At 43.6% G+C, this 21,924-nt stretch overlaps 1 protein-coding gene across 1 annotated transcript in view; it reads right to left on the bottom strand.

Annotated features, from left to right (window-relative positions):
- Positions 1-20,464, bottom strand: part of GRIN2A (glutamate ionotropic receptor NMDA type subunit 2A) — a 309,606-nt gene extending 289,142 nt beyond the window's left edge. The window contains exons 1-2 of the mRNA XM_024194032.2: positions 20,447-20,464; positions 17,549-17,971 (exon numbers count right to left, since the gene is read on the bottom strand). Coding sequence (XP_024049800.1) covers positions 17,549-17,971; positions 20,447-20,464 — 441 coding nt within the window. The remainder of the gene's footprint in view (positions 1-17,548; positions 17,972-20,446) is intronic.
- Positions 20,465-21,924: the final 1,460 nt, after the last annotated feature.

Raw genomic sequence — 21,924 nt, 5'->3', positions numbered from 1 at the left:
GAAACTGAGGCTATATTAGGAGGCCACCTCAGACTGAACATGAGTTCATGACAAAGCTGAGAAAAGAATCCCAGACATTTTGACATGTTCTTTAGTCACAAGATCATTCCTTTGAAAGGATAAAGGATAAATTATCTATCTTCTATTAATAAGACCACAGAATGACATTAAGTATATTGCTTTTTAAAAAAGCAAACTTGAAGATATACATATAATTTTCACCTCATTGTTATGTTTGTTCTTTGTACTCAAACATTTATTGCATTTATATTTCTATTAAAAGAAATCAAACATGCAAAAACTGAAGATTCACGCATTTTAAAAGGCTAATGTGGAAATTGTAAAATTCCTTTTTCCCTTTTGAAAGGGGAACTAGGAAAATGTCCCCGAATCTTCCAAAAGCAGTTTTGTGTTTGAACTTCCTTCATATATTTCATTAAGCCTACACAGATCAACCTGGATTAAATGTAAATGATAACAAGTGTCCTGAATTTGCTGACACAAGCCTTCCTTGGACAACTGGCATACAGCCTGCAGTTCATGTCTGCTTTTCTTGATGAAATATCATTTGTGGTCACCTCAAGACCCAGAACAACATGGTTTCCCTTGAGCTTATAAATGCCACATCTGCGTGCTTCCATAGTACATGATGCTGTATGCTATTACCTCAGGAGACAGAATAGAAGTGGGAGAAAATGTTTCAAAACGCAAGTCTGTAAGCTTCATAGTACCAGAACGGCAGAGCCAGATCTATCTTTAACCTCCACACCAGGATACCCAGAGGGTTTAAACATTACTGCATAAGCATGTTTCTGCAGTTTGTTAGGCTGAATCTTGAAGTTCTTACTCAGGCAAGTCTCTCATTGAAATCATTTTGGGATTTGGCTTTGTCAGTGAAAAAGGATTGGTCAAACTTGTCTGCTGGATATAGAAAATCACTAATTTACTGTACTTATTCCACGTAGATTTCTATCACTGCATCCTTCTGGAAAAGGTTTTGCAGGTACAGAGGAACACTTTAGGTTCCACTAAAATCCAGCTACCTCTGGGATGGAACAGAAGAGCTATTTAACAGCAGCATTTTATGACAGGTTATGAAGAACAATATCCAACTGAAACTTCAAGAGACCGTAGACCACAAAATCTAATTACAAAATGAAATTGAAGTTTGGCCAGGACATTACAGTTATCACAAGCAATTTATAAAAACTGCCAGATCTTTAATGACATAAAACTGGGGATCTGTGCAGTCATTTGAAAAACAGTAGCCCCAGTAGCATAGTAGTTCCTAATATGTTGGAGCATTTCTTTAACGACTGCTCTTCTAGGTGGTGAGGTCTTCTAATACCTAGCACTCACACAACACGTTCTAATCCCAGGCTCTTACAGCTGCCATGTTCTTTAATGCAGTCTCTAGAGCACTGATAAAGTTCTGTTTACAGGAAGCACGAACTCAGTGCATTATCAGACAGATTGGCAAAAAGTTATTCTGCTGCCTCTTTATACTTATGTGTTCAGGAACATTTTTAGTCTTTAAAAGATTATACTGCAAATCAGTTAACATTTGCTTGCTCAGAGCCTAATCCTCCTCCTTTATTCACACTGAAACCCACAGGACTAACTCCTGTGAGCGAGGTGAGAGGGATTTTATCCTTTACTTGGTACTTAATGAGCTAATATCTCATCACTATTTGGGGTCCTCTCCTTCTTTGATGGCAACAGTGAATATTAAGCATAGGGGAGCACAGTTCATATATTGATAACTGCAGCTGCCTTTGCTTTAAAAGGCAAGAGGACTGTTAGTTTCCCTTCTGGGATGTCAAAGTGTTTCACACCCACACTTTCTTACTGTGCAAGGTAATGAGGGAAACAAAGATTCTATCTACCCACTCCCACTTCCCCCACACAATTCTGCAATCTTTTGAGGCACAGCATCCACTGAAGCCAATTGAAATCAATAGGACTTTTGCTTGAATACAGATTGCAATATGGGGCCTTGATATTTTATTATTGGCAGATATATCTCCCGATAAGACCTGATGCTATGATCACTGACGCTGGTGTAAATCATGATTGACTCCACCCACGTCAGAGTCACAATGGTGTAACGAAGAGGAGAATCAGGCCTAAATGCGATGAATATGCCTTTGTGTACAAACAAATAGTATCAGCATAAGCAAGCACACAGTAAAAGAAATTTGTAAAGATTTCCCTTGCCGCCAAAAGATGCCCATCTCAACTGGCAGCTGTTTCAGTATAAATAGTCCCTGTGTCACTTCTCAAAAAACCGAACACCTTTTAAAAAGATCCCTGAATTGTTTCAAAATTTAGAATTTTTGGGGAGTGGAGATTCTGAAAATCTAATTTCACATCTTGAGAAAGACCACCATCCTCCCCTACTTCTCCACTTCTAAACTACTGTGCAGTAGTCTTCAACCCTCATTTTTTATTTTATTTTTACTTGCCCTAATTCATTAGTGCTATTCAGTGTCATTTTGCTTACTCTCAGATCACTAGAAACGTTGCAGTAATTCCCATGCTTTCAAAATGGTATTAGATAATTACAGAGAAGCAGGGTAATCAGATTTTTAGCTTATTGGGTTATCCAGTCTTGAGATACAGGCATGCAAGGGAGGAGTGTGTGCGCTATTTTTAGGCTCTGCAAATTGTTACGACAGAAGAAGAGAGCATATATACTACCAGATGAGCATAACTAGCAGACATTGCAAACTCACTTGCTGACTTTACTCAATGTGAGAAATTAAATTCACACAAATCTGTACTTGTCACCTGAAACAAATGTACTGAACCTACAACAAGAAATAAAAAGTCTTCCCACACTCCCTGCTCTGAAGACCTGCATATATCATCGTGCTGTGTGGTAGAAAACATAAGGTCAGACTGCCAACATTAATATGCATTTAGTTCATGATTCATACTTCGTCCGTAAACTCTGGTAAGATTATGACTACTTACCTTACAAGGATTTTATTTCATAAATCCTGGTAAGCATCTGGCTTGGGATAATGTAGAAGTCCAGACTCACCCCTGCGGCACCTCCTGCTGGTCGTCCAGGGAATTAGCTCACTTGCCCCTGGAGCGCCATCTGCAGGCCGGTGATCCGCCTTGTCCTCTTCTCTGGCCCCTGTGTCCCTCCCAGGACCCTGGTGCCACTTGCCCTGGGTGCTGCCCCCTGGCAATACCGACACATACGCTAGGTCTCCCCTCCCAGGGGAACCCCCACCCACTAACCCCACCTCACCTCAGGATAAGGCCACTGCCAGTCACCAGCTAGCCCCCACTCTCTGGGGCAGACTGTAGTATAGGCCACTCATCATCGGCAAGGTTGGGTTTGGACCTGCTGCCTTGGCCTAGCCCTGGGCTGCCCTCTGCAACCCCCAGTACCCCTTGGCCTATTACCAGGCCGCAGCCTGGGGCTATCCAGGCTGGAGCTCCCCAGCCCTGCTCCACTCAGGTACCCTGTCTAGCTCCCTGCAGTCAGGCCCTTCTCTCTCTGAAGGCAGAGAAAGACTTTTGGGCTCCTGGCTCCCAGCCTCTTTATACAGGCCATCTGGGCTCTGATTAGGGTGTGGCCCAGCTGCAGCCACTTCCCCCAATCAGCCAGGGTTTTACCTTGCCCAGCCCAAGCCCTCTGCAGGGCTTTTCCAACCCCTCAGGGCAGGAATGGGTGTCCACCCCGCTACAGATAACATCTGCATTACTGAAATGGCAGATACTCAGCCTGGATTCTCATGCATGACATAAGAGATTGTAGAGGGAATCGTGACAACCTGTCTGATATCCAGAATAGCAACTTTCCTTCTTTAAATTAGCATTCTTCTCTGCCATCAAATCCTCTGAAGCCCTAACAGCAGGTTGAAAGTAAACCAACATAACAAGCAAAATTCCTATCTTATGAACTGAGAATTTAGTTGTAAGGGGAAAAAAGGCATCAAAAATACATTCAAATAACAGCTCCTAGATGCCACAGTAATAGCCCCTCCGCCCTTTAAATAGGCTAATTAGTAGAAACGTTTTTAAATGAACATACACAGCACTCTGTACTAGAGAAGGAGAGGTATGGTTGCAAGAAAGCTTATTATGTCCTGTAAATTGGAGAAACGGTTAGAAAACCTTTTGGTCTTCTATAAAAAGGAGAGTAAGAATATATTAGTGCCGGACTAGTAAGCCACAAGTTAGTCAACGCTTCTTCCCAAAGATAATGAAGGTAAGCCTCAAAAGATTCAGAAGAGCCCTGAGACAGTACAACAGCTGGGACTATGACAAAGAATACCAGGGAGAAATGAAATAGGAGCTTACAATACTCTTATAAAGGTTCCCAAAAGCTTAAGAGCCAGGAATATGGATAGAAGGTACTCTAAGGTTCAGCACTGAAGGCTTTATTCTGAGGTAGATGTGTGTGTTTTGTTTTTCTTAGGTTTATTTCTACAATAAAACTTCCACATGATTTCTTGATATAAGTTATTCCTGTTTAGGGTTTGCCACCATCTAAATTCTCTATTGAGTTTATCCTAAGCCTTTATTTGTTTTAATTCCCCTCCCCTAAATATAAATATCTTTTGACTCAAACGTGTGCAACTCCATCTGGTTTGTCCTCCCAGAGAATCCTTCTCATTTGCTCCAACTAATCCAGTCTTCTCATTTTGGTGCAGCTGCTGCCTTTGTCCTACGCTCAGGTAGCCAAGAGACTCCCGGCACTTCCCCATCAGATACATTCCTATAAGGCCATGCATTGGAAATTGGAAAGCTGGCTAGGCCAGCGGACAGACTTAAAAGGCTTGGGAGAAGAGGACTAAGCCATCTTAGTGAAATGAAAGAAAGGGATAGCCAAGTATAGAGTAGAAAGGGTGGGATGAAGAGAAAAAAGGATAGGTCTTGGAAACAGTTATTTGGGGGAAAGAGGATCTGGAGCTGGGTGGATAAGAAGGGCAGTGTAAGCAGTTGTACTCACTGCCGCAGTGACCCCTAGCATCAGACCATGGTGTTCCTGGGGTCTTCATCTCCAGCATCTGCTGCCAACTGCGTCATTGGCCCTGCAATGGCCTGTCTCTGGCTATGTCTTCCGTGGCCCAGCCCTCCAGCCAGGACAGGTCATTCCAGTTCAGATCCCTCCTGGGGTAACGAAAGTCCAACTAAAACGTCCTATCAACATTCAAACAGAAAACCCTTCTGCTCATTGCAGGCTATGTTGATCTCCCTCTGCTCGTTGCCCCTGGTCCCAGGGACTGCAGAGATGTTCTTTGTTCCTTCAGCTAAGCTTCGCTTCCAAGGGCTTTTCCCTTGGAGGCTGTTCTTCCTAGCAGGTTTTCCTCCTGCCTTTAAGGTAGTCAACAGTCTAATCACACAAACCCAAACACCCTTGTCCCACCCCCTGTCCCACTCCTTCTCGGAGGCCCTGACCCACCCCTTCTCCGAGGCCCCACTCTGCTCACTCCATTCCCCCATTGCTTGCTCTCCCCCACCGTCACTCACTTTCACTGGGCTGGGGCAGGGGTGTGGGAGGAGGTGAAGGTTCTGGGCTGGGGCCGAGGAGTTCGGAGTGTAGGAGGGGGCTCCGGGCTGAGCCTGGGGCATGGGGTTGGGGTGCAGGAGGGGATGCAAGCTCTGGGAGGGAATTTGGGTGCAGAAGGGGGCTCAGAGCTGGGGCAGGGGATTGGGGTGTGGGAGGGGATGAGGGGTGCAGACTCTGGCCACGGCAGTGCTTACCTCAGGCGGTGGCACAGGGGGGCTGAGGCTGGCTCCCTACCTGCCCTGGCACCACACCGCTCCCAGAAGTGGCTGGCACGTGCCTGCGGCCCCTGGGGGGGCAAGGATCTCCGTGCACTGCCCCTGCCTGCAGACGTCGCCCCCGCAGCTCCCACTGGCCTTAGTTCCCAGCCAATGGGAGCTGCTGAGTTGGCGCTCAGGGCGGGGGCAGCGCACGGAAACCCCCTGTCCCCCCCAGGGGCCGCAGGCATGTGCCAGCCACTTCTGGGAGTGGCACAGAGCCAGGGCAGGAGCCAGCATAGCAAGCAGGTGCCTGGGGCGGCCAATGAAGAGGGGGGCGGCATGTCCGGCGGCAATTCGGCGGCGGGGCTGTCACTCCCTCTCGGAGTGAAGGACCTGCCGCAGAATTGCTGCCCTAGAATGAAGCAGCGGTAGAGCTGCCGCCGATCGCAGGTTTTTTTTTTGTTTTTTTTTGCTGCTTGGGGCGGCAAAAACGCTAGAGCCGGCCCTGTCCCTACCACCTCTCTCTCCTGGATCTACATTTTGAGCTGAGCTCCTTAGACAACCTTGCTCCACCTCCTCTGGCCAGGAGGCAATTAATCAACCACTTCCAGGTGCAAGGCATAACTAATTAGGTATTTACCCTTACCTTGCAGGTGATGGGGCTAAACTCATCACAGTTCATCATACAATTTAGATATTTCTGCCAACACAGTTTACCCAGAACATATAATTAGTGTCATACAAAAAACAACATGTAATTTATCTGGTAATTATATGTTTCTGCAACTGCTAAAAGCAACTCATTATAGGAATGTTGTGCACTTAAAATAGATTACCTTAATTCTATTTTCTGTTTAATCCAATTATAACTGTCTGTCCTAATTGTATTGTAAGTTGTGTTGAGCTGGAAGGTGACTATAAAATCCTTGCTCTTTTGGATTTCATAGTGGTTTTACACGTGCACAGGCTTCCCACTAGACAAAAATCAATGCAGTGAAAATGAAATATTCTTATTGTTAATTCTAGTCATGTGAAGACACAAACTGGCAATGCAAATGGTCAAAACTTTATACTAAGATATCAAAGTAAAATGTACTGTCTTGAAGCAGAAATTAAAGAAAACACTCTAGAAGACACAATATAAATGGGACCCTATTAGAAATGACAATAAAGTTAGAGTAAAAGAAAATAAACTTTCTACCCCACATGTCCTCCGATGTAATATAGACACACATCCACTCTGCTCTACAACATCTACAAGTTGCAGAGTAGCAGCCGTGTTAGTCTGTATCCGCAAAAAGAACAGGAGTACTTGTGGCACCTTAGAGACTAACAAATTTATTTGAGCATAAGCTTTCGTGGGCTACAGCCCACTTCATTGGATGCATAGAATGCATATATCTTTCTGTGTGTTCCATTCAATGCATCCGATGAAGTGGGCTGTAGCCCACAAAAGCTTATGCTCAAATAAATTTGTTAGTCTCTAAGGTGCCACAAGAACATCTACAAGGATATCTAAGCATTATGAATGTTGTATGCAGTGTAGCTATAGCCGTGTCAGTCCCAGGGTATTAGAGAGACAAGGTGGGTGTTGGTGAGAGAGAGAGAAATTTTCAAGTCACACCGACCTCTCCTTCAGGGCTGGGAAAGGAACTCCCAGAGTCACAGAAAAATGAAAGGTGGATCAGATTGTTTATCATAAGTAGTTAGCACATATTGTATGGGACCATTCAACATAGAGTAGCCCATTGCAGTCAGAGGACAAAAGAGGGGGTTAGTGGGTTACAGATAAGACATAAATCCAGTGTCTCTCTGCAGTCCATGATTTTTGGTGTCTAGCAGAGTAATGAATTTAAGCTCCCAGACATTTTTTTTTTAAAGTGTTGTTGAAAGGTTTCCTTTGAGGATGAGGACTGATAGGTCTGTAACCCACAGGGCTAGCTTGCCTTTATTATATTCACTCCCTTGTCTTTATTTGACTCTGCTTTCATTATATTCAGCTGTAACACAAAGTATCTACAGACTTGTATCCTGGAAGACATTTGGCTTAAGTAAGTAAGTTGACTATATGTATACCAATTTATGTTAAGTATAACAGGCCTGTAACCTTTGGCATAGATAAATGGTCTGACAGTTACCCCACAGATTTTTGTGGGAAGTAAGGAGCTTGTTCAATGGCTGGAGTTGGAACTTAACAGTAAATGGCTGCCACAAGGAACATGGAAGTGAACCCCGCAAGATCCGTTTGGGCAAGGGGTGATGAATATGATAATAAGCTAAGATGACATTTACACATATCAGTATGTTAACCTATAGGGTAACTACACCTCAACATTATGTGGGTGAAAGCTAGATTTGGGCATGGTGGGTTGGGCAGTGGCAATCAATCATAATAAGACAATCATGTGGAGGGAGTTCTCCATCTTTTGTTGTGCCCTTTCTACCATCTGACCCTGCAACTCAGCGAGGGACCTGGACTATCGGAATCACTTACCACCAGATCCTCAAGGAAGGGTGTGAGTATGCAGATCTAAGAGCTTATGCAAAGTCTGGAACCACAGCTAGCCCCAATACTGTATCTTTTGATGTAGCTTGGAGCTTTTCTGGCTTTGTTCATTATTCTAATAAAGATATCTAAGGCTTTACTTTGCCCTCAGTGTGAGTGTCCTTGCCCTCCACCATAAGGCTCCCCACAAGATATTGAACTTCATAGTTTTAGTTCTGCATAGCCTGATTCTGGGGTAAGAACCTTATCGCAGTCAGATCAATTGGCCATCAATCCAAACATTATTAACCTTAAAAGGAATCAGGCAACATATATAGACAGTAATCGCTTTCTGAAAGGGTGTTTTTGTCTTTTATCACTCTCCTGTGTGATTTCATTCAAGAGCACAGTGATTGTCTGGTTTCACCCACATAATTCTAATTGGGGCATTTAGTTAGGGTTGCCCGGTGTCCGCCCGGTCGAAAAGGGACCTTGGCAGCTTCAGTCAACACCACTGACCAGGCCCTTAAAAGTCCGGTTGGTGGTGCTGCAGGACTAAGGCAGGCTAGTCCCTACCTGTCCTGGAACCATGCTGCACCCCGGAAGTGGCCAGCAGGTCTGGCTCCTGGGGGGGGCCACAGGGCTCTGCACGCTGCCCCCACCCTGAGCACCGGCTCCGCACTCCCACTGGCCGGGAGCCTGCCTTAGCCCTGCTGCGCTGCTGACTGGGTGCCACCCAAGATAAGCCCGCGCCCCAACCCCAAGTCCCAACCCCCTGCCCGAGCCCTGAGCCCTCCCCTGGACCCGGAGCCTCCTCCTGCACCCCAAACTCCTCATCCCCGGCCCCACCCCAGAGCCCACACCCCCAACCCAGAGCTCATACCCCCTCCTGCACCCCAATCCCCTGCCTCAACCCGCAGCCCCCTCCCGCACTCCAAACCCCTTGGCCCCACCCCCCAGCCTGCAGCCCAAATGCCTCATCTCCAGCCCCACCCCAGAACCCGCACCCCCAGCTGGCACCCTCACCCCCTCCCACACCCCAATTCCCTGCCCCAGCCCAGAGCCCCCTCCTGCACCCTGAACCCCTCATTTCTGGCCCCACCCCAGAGCCAATTAGAGCCTTCACCCCCTTCTGCACCCCAACCCCCTGCCCCAGCCCAGTGAAAGTGAGTGAGGGTGGGGCAGAGCAAGTCACTGAGGGAGGGGGAATGTAGAGAGCAGGGGAAGGGGCCTCGGGGAGGGGCAGGGAAGGGAGAGGGGATTCGGGGAAGGGGTGGGGCTAGGATGGTCAGTTTTGTGCGATTAGAAAGTTGGCAACCCTATATTTAGTGCACAGGATGAGGTACACCTCATGTTATGATAGGCATGTGTAGGATCCGTGGATCTTGAAAGGTGTGTTGTGGTGGGTGTTGATCGTCGCAAAACCTGCAGACATGTCCACTGCATCTGCTGTTTTGGCAGAGTCTGGTGCTGCTTTGAGTTGATGTGGCCTCAGCTAGCAGAAGCTTTCTTTTGATGAGCTTGGAGAGGTTGGAGGAGTTGTATGAAGGCCAGAAGTGGGGATTCAGGAAAGACTTCCTTCAGGATGGAAAATGATAAAAGACAAAAACACCCTATCACCTGTGGGTGAACATGTTACACAAAACGATCACTCTATATCTGTCCTCATTCTCAAAGGAAATCTGCACAACACTTCCAAAAGATCAGCCTGGGAGCTTAGTTTAGGGCCCTTAGCTCCCATATAATTTCAGTAGGAATAGAGCAAACAACTTCCTTAGGTTCCTTTGAAAAAAGAAAAAAAATCCATTTTCTGCCTTCATTTTTCCTTCCCTTTTTCAGTGGTGAAAAGAAAAGGAAAAGGAAAAGACAGACTGACAAGTAGAGATATGACAAAACAAACTAATTTCTGTAACAAAAAATGATATAAATTTGTGAAATTTTTAAAATAAAAAAATTCTTTCATAATATGCAAAACAAAAGTGATTTTGAAGGTTCACACAAAAACATTAACATCTTTTAGCTAGCTCTCTCCATGACCCTCCAATACACTTTTGCTCCCCCACTGCCTCCCAGCAACCATGGAGTGGCAGCAAGAAAGACTCTCCCTGGAACTGTAAATTTCTGTACACTATAGCTCAGTGGGTTTTCTTTTTAAATTGTCATTTTCCAGATGTGAGTTTGTTAAAAGCTGTCCTCTCCCTGAATTTGTCACCAAATTTAATGTTTAATTGCCATGTACTCATTACTAGAAAGGAGATTTAGGACCAGTTTATGATCTGGAATATGCTGAATACCACCAGAATATTGTTTTGTTGTTAGTAGTTAATTATATTTTTATGAATAGTTGCTTCAGGGAAGTTGGAAGATTAACTCACTATTCAGACAAATACGATAGTCAGGGCCTTGGAAAGAGACAATTTGCTTTTATTACTTGTTTCAAATGTGTGGTGAAGTATGCGGTCTTAGGCAGAGTCCACCTCATCCCACCTAGCTAGTCCTCCCGTCCTTAGTTGTCCATCCAGTGACTTACACAGGGATAGATTCTCCTCCGACTCTGTCTTTTCTGCTCTGCCGTAGAACTCCTATTCTTAACGGGTACCCAAGCTTCTTCTGTTTAACCACTTTGACCCTTGTTATGTACATGTGAGAGAGAGAGGAAAGTTGTGGCCAGGGTTAAGGAACAGATGGGCTAAAAGCCCCAGACAAATTAGCTAGATAATGTCCAGCAGCAATAATATGCATCTGGACAGGAGAGCAGAATAGCTTTGCTCTTATTTATTCTTATTTTACCTTATATTTCCTCTACCCCTTTTATCTCACTCACCACTCCATTCCCTTGTATCTTTCCCTCTCTACCTTGCCCCCCACCCCAGGTCCCACATACTGCTAGACAGGAGAAGCTGCATGCTAACTCAGGTGTAAATTTACACAAGGGAGAAGAACAAAGCATCTGTCTCACTGAAATTGGTGGGAAGCCCCAATGATATGATAAGAAATATCACATATCTGAGGACACGAGATTTGCAGTCAGGTTTTCCCCTATTAGATTTAGAATGGCTCTCACTCCACATTTGAAAAATGGGATGAGGTTTGTGTAATTTGAGCACTGCAAAACAAAAAACAGAATTCAAGCATTTTAATTTTTATAAACCAACTGTAAATTTCTGCACCTCAAAAGCTTAAGCACAGATTTACCCCCTCTACAAACATTACAGATAATTGAAAAAGACAGTGATGATGTTCCTTTAAAAAAGGGGGTGGGGGGAGAAGAAAGAATCAAGAAAACATCCCAAGGATTGATAAAAACAATAGTGTGACAGATGGTTTGGAAACAACCCAAATTGAGTAGGCTGGGCTCCTTCAGATAAAATCCACATTACTTGGTAGCTTCAGGAAAAGACAACACAAAGCTGGGCCCAGATGATCACAGATTTTAACTCCTAGAGTTGCAACATAGAAATAGGAATAAATGTGGCCCTCAAAGGTTCTTATTTTCTTCAAGATAGCCTACGGGGTACTTCCACCAAAACAGCCATTCCCAGGTCTCCCCTCAAGCCAGTCCAAAGCCATCACCTGTATTACAATCATATCGGAAAACAAAACAAGAAAATTCATAAAGTGAGGCTGCTTGTTCATTAAGCTTGGTCAGCTGGGTAGCAAAAATAAAAAACTATTAAACTGTCCGTTCAAATTAAAGTAAACATGTTCTCATGTGCAGTTAATGGATGAGAAATAGTGCAAACTGAAAACATGTTTGACAGATACAATATGGATCTCCCTTCTGTTCAGCTCACTGTGTAAGTTTCTAAGAGTGAGTGTTCCGCATATATGAAGTAATTGCTAAAAGTACTCTATAGAAGTCCTATTACTATTTTATAGGTTATTAAATATAAAACCAACATGGTTTCCTTCAAGAAGTATTTAAAAAGAGAGCTCTCAGAAGTTACTGGGAATGTTTGCAGGCAGGAGATTAAATGCCAAACCGAAGGTTTGGTGTTCTAGTTTTGCAGTCTGGGCTTCCATCAAATTAAAATTTAAAATGACTTGGATTGCTTGTGTGTGAATGTTGTGTCTTTTGTACTTCTGGACCGTATGCAGCAGTGACTACAAAACAGTTTATTAATAGTTTAAATGTTTGGCTGAACACATCACCAGATGCACTTACCAATTTCTATTTTAACACACGGTAAGAAATGGCAGGTTGAAGTAAATGTAAATGGCATGTTAAGAGAGAAATTACATTGTTCCTACACTGAAAGATTGGGGCCCTATTTAGGCATAATTGCCCATTCACGTAAATGAGTACAGCTTGCAGGATCATGATCCTTAGGCGCTAATGTAGTAGTCTCAAACATAGACCAGGCAAATCTAAGATCATATGAATTTAGTCCTAACCACAGTTACACCGAAATCAAGCAAACGTTCAAAAGTGATACTGAATGTAAATAATCCTTAGTGAGGCACATGAGATCACATAGACGGCAATTCCCAAACTTCTGAAAGCTGATCCTCCCCTCCAGTCAAGAAAATGAAACCAATTTTGTCCTCCTTCAACTCCTGCATGTTAGCCAGGCAGCATGTGTCAGCTTGTACTGCCGCTCTTTTGCTGGCCAATCCGTTGCACCCCCATATGTTGGGAAAAGTTAACATTCCCTTCCTCCACCCCAACCCAGCTTGATTGGTAGAGCGGCTTCTGCTGAGAAAAATCTTCATGAAGAAAATGTTAGCTTCCTTGGAAATAAGCAGCCAAATCCTAGAAAAAAGCCAACTTAACATTTGACAGGAGATATGTATGCAGTGTTGTTGTAGCCATGTTGGCCCCAGAATATTAGAGACACAAGGTGGGTCAGGTCATAGTTTTTACTGGACCAATTTCTATTATGAGAGAGGCAAGCTTTTGAGCTTATATAGACCCAAAGAAGATTTCTGTGCAGCTTAAAAGCTTGTCTCTTTCACCAAACAGAAGTTTGTTCAGTAAAAGATATTACCTCACCCACCTTGTCTCTCTAATTGGACAGGAAGGGGGTAAGATGCACATCCCATGAATTGAAGGTTCTTCCTCGATCTGCTAACTCATGCAGTGTCGCACAGATACTAAGCTTTGGCTTTTAAAAAGTCTATTATTTTATTGCGAAGATACAGCAAGAATAATATAAACCGTATACTGTGTCCTAGTTAACTCAATCTTACAGAGCACTGTCTCCACCCAAACAACAGCAGCAGAAATTTTGTGATCTCACTATTCACTTCAATGAGATGTGGAGTTTACAGCATAATTAGAACCATTTAATGCTAATATGATGCATAGGGAAATAAAGAAAATACTTCAGACTATAAGCCCAAACACACAAATAGTCCTTAGCACATGGTTATTCCCACTGATTTTTTAAGGAACTATTCAAACACGGAAGTATCTTTCTGCCTGTGATTCCACGTTTTGTATAATGCTGCACAAAATATTGTTTTTTATCTCACTGAGAAAAGATCACAGACAATATATACATAATGAAATGGTGATGGATAATAGAAGCATTAAAATGATATAAAGTTTGCAAATACAAGGACAAATAATCCATTGGAACACCTGAAGGAAACCTCAACAAAGTAATGGAAAATATTTATAAATTCACTTTATAGTAATACTTTCAACTCCTAATGTAGTAATACATTAGAATGTTCATTTAAAAAGGAATATCAAGCTGGTTTTAAATGTTCTAATGCACAACAGACGTCACAGAACTAGAGAAAAAGAAGTCTACCTTATATTAATGTAATTTATCAATGTAAAGTGCTTTCAAAAAGTCTGCCAATAATTATACGTTAATGCTTAATTTTCTTTTGGGGGGGTTAATCTCCTTAGCTCAACACTCCCAGAGTTGTTTCAAGAAGTACCACTTTCTAATGATAATCCCACTGGAACGTGCCACGTAGCTTTAAGGCTGTCAGTAATTCCAATACAGGAAATGCCTCTTAGAAAATTTGTATGTATATTATTAAAAGTTTCTAATGAGCAAAAGGACTAGAAAAGTCTGTATTGAGTTTTTTAGAGGTATATCAATACAAAACAAACAGTTTACTGAGGACACCTGCTAATTAATGCTCTTATAGTTTACAGGGTTGGTTTGTTTTTTAACTGTCCAAGAAACTAGTACAGAAAGCTTATTATTTTGCAAAACTAAACCCAACATGGCCATGTGATTGTAAATATGGTACATATAATAGACATTCCTACTGTGACAACCAAACAAGGAAACTCAAACTCGCTACTGCAAAAAATCACAGATCAGCCTGTAATGTTACACAGGCTATCTGAGGCAGAACCTAGTGGGAAAGTTAAAGGAGTGAGTCTGAGCTTCAAATATATTTAAATGAACACATTTAGGAGGTATTGCCAATATAAAGTATGGCACATGCCTGCAATCCTTACTCGTGCAATTAAGCCTTATTTGTGCAAGCCGTCCCATTGAAATCTTAGGGGTTGCAGGATCATTACCAAAACAACAAAAGGTTATGCTTTTCAGAGGTCTAATGTCCAATTCATGTTGATGCACGTAAGCATCTTGTAAATAATACTTAATATACACATCACTGAGTTAATAGACTCCTTTTGTGCCTTTATGGTTCACTGAATAACTTGGCTGAAATGCCTGAGAATTAAGAATATATGCACATCTGCAAGTGAAAGTCACCAGTAGCATTAGAAGACTAGCATAAGGCTCTCTGCATCACTGAAGTCTTGCATTAGGGTCACACAGATAGGGTCCAGGAACTGAATGGCCACATTGCTCTAGAGAAAGGGTTTCTATGCTGACTCACCCTAGGCTAGTGCAGAGAGCAGTAGTGGGGTAGGAGATGGGACAAGGAAACTGTCATTTATGCAGACTCAGTGACCTCCAATATCACAGGACAAAAGGGCACAGACCCTGGATGCTAATTCAGCTCCATAAACGACAATAGTCATCATTAGGTAGTTTGGGTTTCAGCCCCAAATCCTGGCATTGGTTTCCAGCCCTTTCATTCTTCTTCAACAATGTAGTGAATTTCACCTGTGCTACACAGGAATTTATGTCCCAAAAGGAGTTTAAAAAGCCACACACGTAAATATGATTTCTGTCAATGTCCAAAGCCCAGCTTTGAAACATATTAAGTACACGCCAAAAGCCAATCTAAGATTGAGGCAATTTATAGTTATCTGTCTGTAAAGGCTTTGTTTCGCTGGCTAACTACTTTAAGAAGGTTCCATTGATTTGTTTAAAAAACTGCACAGAACTATTTTGCTCCCAAGCAGAGATCTTGAAAATTAAGTTTCACCTGAAAGCAAGCATTTTTAAATGTCAAGTAGGAATAACCACTAAAACACAGATGTCAAAGCAGAAATACAAATAGTTAATTACAGGATTAACATACTACTGAAATACCTCTGTTTTAGTGATCTAAATTAATGTGTATTTATTTTACATTCTAGTTGACTCTATATTACACATATATGTATATGTATGTAAGTTAGTGACCCTGAATCAGTCACTGGAGGCATGGATAAGATTAACTACTGAGTTCTCACCCCCATCTCTAGTTTTTTATAATTTGTGGCAGGTGGGATACTCAGCTGCAAGTTTTTTGACTAATATAACAACTTCAGCTGATCTATTTATATATTATATGTATTAGTTTTATAAAGATTTTATAACCTTAAGGATAGTTCAATAGCTCACAAAGTAATAGTCCCCATGACCTAGTCAGTATATCTCCCTTTAGTATTTAAGGTAGTAACATCAATCATAATGAACTCTGTGGTTATTCATGTGGACATAAGGCCCTCCTATAGAATTTCCACTACAATTCAAACATTTATTAACTGAACCATTATATGACAGTGTCAGTTGTAATGATAAAGGTCACTCAGAATACTGAGATTGAAAGAACATCTTTAGTCCCACCAGTTAATAAAAAGCGTGATATGCCGCTGTTTCTAAGTCAGGAATGATTCCTTCTTCAAAGATCATAAATAATCCCATCTCTTCTGTTCTTCATTGTTAAAAATATATCTGGGCCACTTTAAATAATTATTTTCAATATGTCTCTGAATCTGTGTGAATTACTACCCAATATTTGACAGTCCCCCTACCTCCCTTGTTTTAGTGCTACAGAAAAGCTCTTTACAGCTGAATCGTAATCATTCCTCATTTCTTAGTAAAATTTTGCCCTTGATAATGGTTTTAGGATATGATGTGCTGAAAAAATATTTCCTGAAAAGCTAATAAATAACTTTCTACTCAGCAAATGTTGTGTTGAATAATCCTCATCTCTTTACATAAAAGTGACAACCAAGGCTGGGATAAGGGCTCTTCAGCATCAGCCAATTGTTTCTTACCCCATCATTCAGCCAACAAATGCTAACAGTGGAACTGGTCGTGCTAGAGGGCTTGATCCTTCAAGGTGCTGAGCACCCTCAACTCCTAGGAGTTTGAGCGCTGAACACCAGCCAAGATTGTGTCTTATAGAGTAGGAGTTTGCTATGCTCCTGCCACCTGGAGTAAGGAATGTGCGCTGGGTGTATTAGTCACGGTTCTATTCTTTCATAACCTTAGGATGGGTTTTATGGAAAAACATTTTCCTAAAAAAAATCAGTTTGCATTATCTTAAGAATTCATAGACAAAACCACCTGCACATCATAACCTCATGTTTACCACATGGGAGTCTAATTAACTGGAACACAGGTTCTCACTGAATTGCTGTAACTAAGTAAAAATCAAAGGGTGGTTCTTCATATGAGACTGATGTCACCCACGTTAAGCTATTAATGGGGGGGAAAAGTCAAATCTAACCTGAATATCTGTACACTTATCAAAAACCTTTAAGTCCTCTACTAGCACTATCCTCATCAAGTGCTTTATATGTGATCTTTCCCAGTGTGGCACTTGTTTCTAGTGTCTGCCAATAACGTTATACCTTTCCTTCATGATGTAAAACAGGACAAAACATTTTATTGTCATAATTAGGTTAAATAAGCCATCTATCTTCGGGGTCATCAACTGTACGTAACATTCCTAGGTTGATCAGAATCCAGCTTGGTGGTAACTAAACTGTCAGTAAGAACATTCTTTATGTAAACAAACAAACTACAGACATGACACCCAAAAAATCTTTTCAGGACATTGGGTGGTATTTCAGTAGGAAGCTTCATGATTATTTTCCTTTTAAAGATCAGAATATAGGCGGTTAGAGGCATCCTCTTTTGAGCTGCTTGCAGTGCACATGTTCTGAAGTTAGTATGCTTGATGAAGTTACACTGGTGCAACAAAAGCTTTAAATAATTTAAAAAGATTTCCTACCTTATCTGCCATGATCATGGAGGAGCCGCCATGAATTCCCAGAATTGGAATAAAAGTCTGAGATGAAATAAAATCCAAAATCTGAGCTATCGCCTCCTGATCAGTATCGTCTCCAAAAATTACCCCATGGATCTTGGTGCCTGACATCAAGTCACAAACATGCGTTATAATGCTTTTAGGGTCAGTCTGGTTCACCAAAAGGGTCACTACGTTGACATCAATGGCCAAGTCTGCTGACATTTCCCTGCTCCAGAGAGCTCGGATGTCTCGCTCTGTGATATACTTGGTCCTCCCCAGAATCACTGCAATGTTGAGTATGGGATAACTTTTCTCTGCTCCACGAACAAGATCCAATTGCGCCAGAAGAGCTTGGAGTACCAGGAGAGCATAGCCAATTTTCCCCATCTTTGCCAGCTTTATCCCCTGTAGAAGTGATCACATTGCATGAGAAAAAAGAGCAAAATACGCTATGTAGTCCCCCACCAGGCTTTTGATGCAAAATATCTGCATAGAATGCATCCTTATTAGCTTCCTCCAATGGCTCTTCACCTTAGCCATAGTCTGACATCATTTTAACTATCCCGTGAAATTAGCTCCCCAGTGACAGTGTTATGAATTGTCTACAGCAAACTAGAAAAAATGCAGTGCAAGTTCTGGGGAAAGGCACCATTTAATGTTTCTGATCTAGTTAAAATTAAATGAGTGAACCAATTAGCATGGGGGAAAATTTTCTTTTTTTTAAACCAGGAACTTGTATTTTGTAATCTGGTGACAGTCTAAAAGGGAGATGCACTTTCCCCATAAAATTAGCCCAGAAGGGCACTAGAACCCTGCACCCCACCCATCTTGCAGGACCCCAGAAATGTAATTTTATTTTTAAATCTCTCAGATGGCTGCTGCTCATGCATAACTACTGCATGTCTGGAACAGATTCAGACACACATTATTCTAACCTAGTTCTCTCTCGCTCTCCTTCCCTTACTCTACAGTCACTTTAGCATCTCTGAACTGGGGATCTCAGCGACCAAGTTGTCACTGGTGTTGGGGGGCAGCATGTTCAATAATTGAGCATCAGTGCATTGGTTTGCTCTGGCCCCCCAGTGGTGCTTTAGGGGGCTGAATAGGGAGAGGGAGATGAGCCATGGACAGGGAGGGTGATCCGAGACAGCCAAGCGCAATGTCTCCTTTTGCCCCCATGTCCCGAGGGATTTCCAGCCCCCTTTGCTGGCCTCGGGAGGGGTGTCCCTCTGCAACACACAAAGCCAGGCTTGCTGGGAAGCGTCATGCAGAACAGACTAGCAAGGCTGTCCAATCAGGGGGCTGCCTTTTCCTGATCTCCCTTTTCACCCCGCTAACCATAATGTCCCCATCGTCAATCAGTATCCATCAGCATCATCTGCTGCTGAACAACAGGACCAGGAGTCTCTCTGTAGCTTTCCCTCCGTGTGGGGGTGGGAATTTCTGACACCACTCAGCGGCACTGTGCTTCCCAAGCTATTATGCTGCATGCCAGGTTCTGATGACTGCAGCAGCAGAGGCAGCGAAGAAAGGTTTATAAATAAATTAACCCAAACCCCTGCAGATGTGAAGCTGCTTCATCTTCTCGCAGACTCGGGGAAGAAGCTGCTCTCCCCCACCCTTGGACTCATGGTTTCCTTAACAAACGAGACTGCACTGGAAAGCATTAATTGCACCAATTACATCTGTAGGCACACGCACCCCCCTTCCCCCTCTCCTCCAAATGGGATGTGAAATCCTGCAAAGTACATCCTCGTGCGTATGACAGCCGCGCCAGAATCCCCCCTTTCCATTCAAAGCGCAGGGCAGTAGCGCCGCTTGCTGGCCGCACGGCGCACTGCCGGGACACAAACTTTGCAACCTACCGAGGATGCCAGAAAATGTAGTTGCTGCTATTTGGCACGCGGCGAAGTTTGGCATTTCTTTGTAACCCTCAACACCAAGAGGCCGGGGTTGCTTCCATCCCTCGGCCCAAATACAGGAGGCTCGCTGCAGCTTGCTTTCCGCATCGCATCCAAGGGAGGCAGCTACCCAAGCAGGAAGAGATGCGAAAGGGGGCTGAAGGGGAAGAGTTAAGGGGGTGGGGGGGGAGGAAGAGGAGACAGATGAAGAATATTAGTCAGCCCGAAAGTGCGATTGAAATGTCTTCCCGACTCTGATGTGCACATGAAACAAGCACGGTGAACAAAGTGACAGGCTGAGAAAGTTGTTGTGTCCCCCCCCCCCCTTTAAGTAAAAATAGATGCGAGAAGATCTCCCCCATCAGAAGTGACAGGGTAGCCAGTCTTCCCTGGAAGTCCTTCCCCCTCCCACCCACGCAGGTTGGGGAAATATTTTGTGCTAGTAACCGTTATTACCTCCACCGGCAGGGTCTGGCTTTGAGCTACAAGGGGGTGAGACACCCAACCGGGAATGAATAGCTGGATGCTAAACTAATTCACAAGATCGAGGACAGGAGTTTTCGTGACAGGTTCAAAACAAGCATCACGGGGGCGGAGGGAACAGCTGAATCAATATGGGAAATGGTTCTCTTTTTCTCTTGATAAGGAGCAGACTGCTTCTCAGATCATCATAAACAACCAGCGAGATACAGAATAGCAAATTCCCCCAGGAAAAGCTCCGTTGGCTTTGATTTGGTATTCAACATTTCTGGGGGGGAAATAAAGATACTTCTTAAAGTATCCAGAGCTACATTTAGGGCGATGGCACGTTTGCAAATAAAAAAGCACCATTTACGATAAGCTTCATAAGTGTGGACTACCAAGTAAAACCGAGGCTTTAAAGACGGAGAGAGACTGCAACATTTTACATGTGTGTCATTCCATAGCTAAGAGCCCATTTGCAACTACTAACAATGGATCCAGAAAGGGAAATACTTACTGCATTCTCCCGCCACATAGTGCCAACCTTAAGATCCTCAAAGTCATTTCAGTAGATTCCTTTGCACACAACGAAGTGGAAAATGGGTCTTTTAATCCCTGGATTTCATCCTACAACTTGTTCCCACTGCAGTAAATAGAAACCCAGCAGCTCTTTATCGCTTCAAATCCCCCGTGATCAAGTTTTAAGAAAGCCACTCGCAACTGAGCTTTGCTTTTTACCCTTGGCAAAAAACGTTCAGCATCATCTCTTTAAAAAAAAAAAAAAAAGGCAATTGTATGGGTTGCTGCAGCAATTCTACTGGACAGCAGCCTCAGAATTCCTCCCAGCTTCTTGAAAACTGAGCAGATTGTCAGCATTACATCCTTAAAGTGTGGTAGAGAATTACAGTGCATTCTACAAAGCAGGTTCTCTCTCTCTCTCCCCCTCTCCTCCTTCCGGGAGAGTGTGTTACACTGTCCTGCACATGAGGGAAGGCAGGGAGCTGCAGTCAGGTTCAGAGCTGCATGCACTGATTCTGTAGTAACACAGGCTGCAAGCAGCAAAGCTTTCCAGCAATCCGAGACAGGGGCCTTTCTCTGCAACCCCCTCCATTCAAAAACAATAGGGGAGGGGGAGGGTGTTCGGAAGAAGAAATTGCACCCAACAATACCTGAATATTGAAAATAAAATCCAGACAAATATTTACCATTTAAAAATTATCTAAGTGGTTTATGTCACTTGAAAAGGTACCCTCTGCCTCCCTTCACACTCTCCCCACACTCTCCCCACAGTCACCAGACTTGGACCAAATCAGGGCAGCCCTCTCGCCAGGGAGGTAAAAACATCAATGCCATGAGCAACAGCAGCCCTGAGAACTCCCACAACATCGACAGCACCAGTGACAGGGGGTGGCAGCCCAGTTGGGAACCTCTGCCCTGCTCCATCATCCCTCCTGACCTACACTGGGGGTCATTCAGAGACACTGGAGCACAGGGGAATTAGAGGAGCAGCTCCCAGGATTAAGCCAGCGCTGAAAGCTTGAGAGACTCCTCCCAGAGAAGATGGAGCAGTAGCACCCTGGGGAAGGGCAATTTTGTGGGCCCTCTTCCCCTCCTGTCCTCCAAACCAGTATAGGGGCACCCCACTCCAGGCACCATGTCCCTGTGCTGCCCTACCCCACACATCTTTATCCCTCTGGACACTCTTGATGTCAGACTAACTTTTAGCTTAGACTCTCGATATTTTCCCTCTGTTGATTGGCTGCAGGTCTGTTCTCCTTCCTGCCCCTCTAACCCCAGTCTGGCCCTGAATTCCAGGCACCCCATCATCCTTCCCTCTCCTTAGCTCCCGCTTTTAGTGTGCACCCTTCCCCAGTCCCTTGCTCCTATTCTCTTCACCACCTCACTTTCTCTCTCATCCCACTCCATCTGCCATGATGCAGTTTTAAAACGTGGGACTAAAATGCCATTTACCCACTACCACCTGGCTCTTATGTT

The sequence above is a fragment of the Terrapene carolina genome, unplaced genomic scaffold (assembly GCF_002925995.2).
Source record: "Terrapene carolina triunguis isolate 2854851 unplaced genomic scaffold, T_m_triunguis-2.0 Scaffold93, whole genome shotgun sequence".
In the NCBI taxonomy this organism is placed as follows: domain Eukaryota; kingdom Metazoa; phylum Chordata; order Testudines; family Emydidae; genus Terrapene; species Terrapene triunguis.
This window is presented reverse-complemented; position numbering and strand designations above follow the sequence as displayed.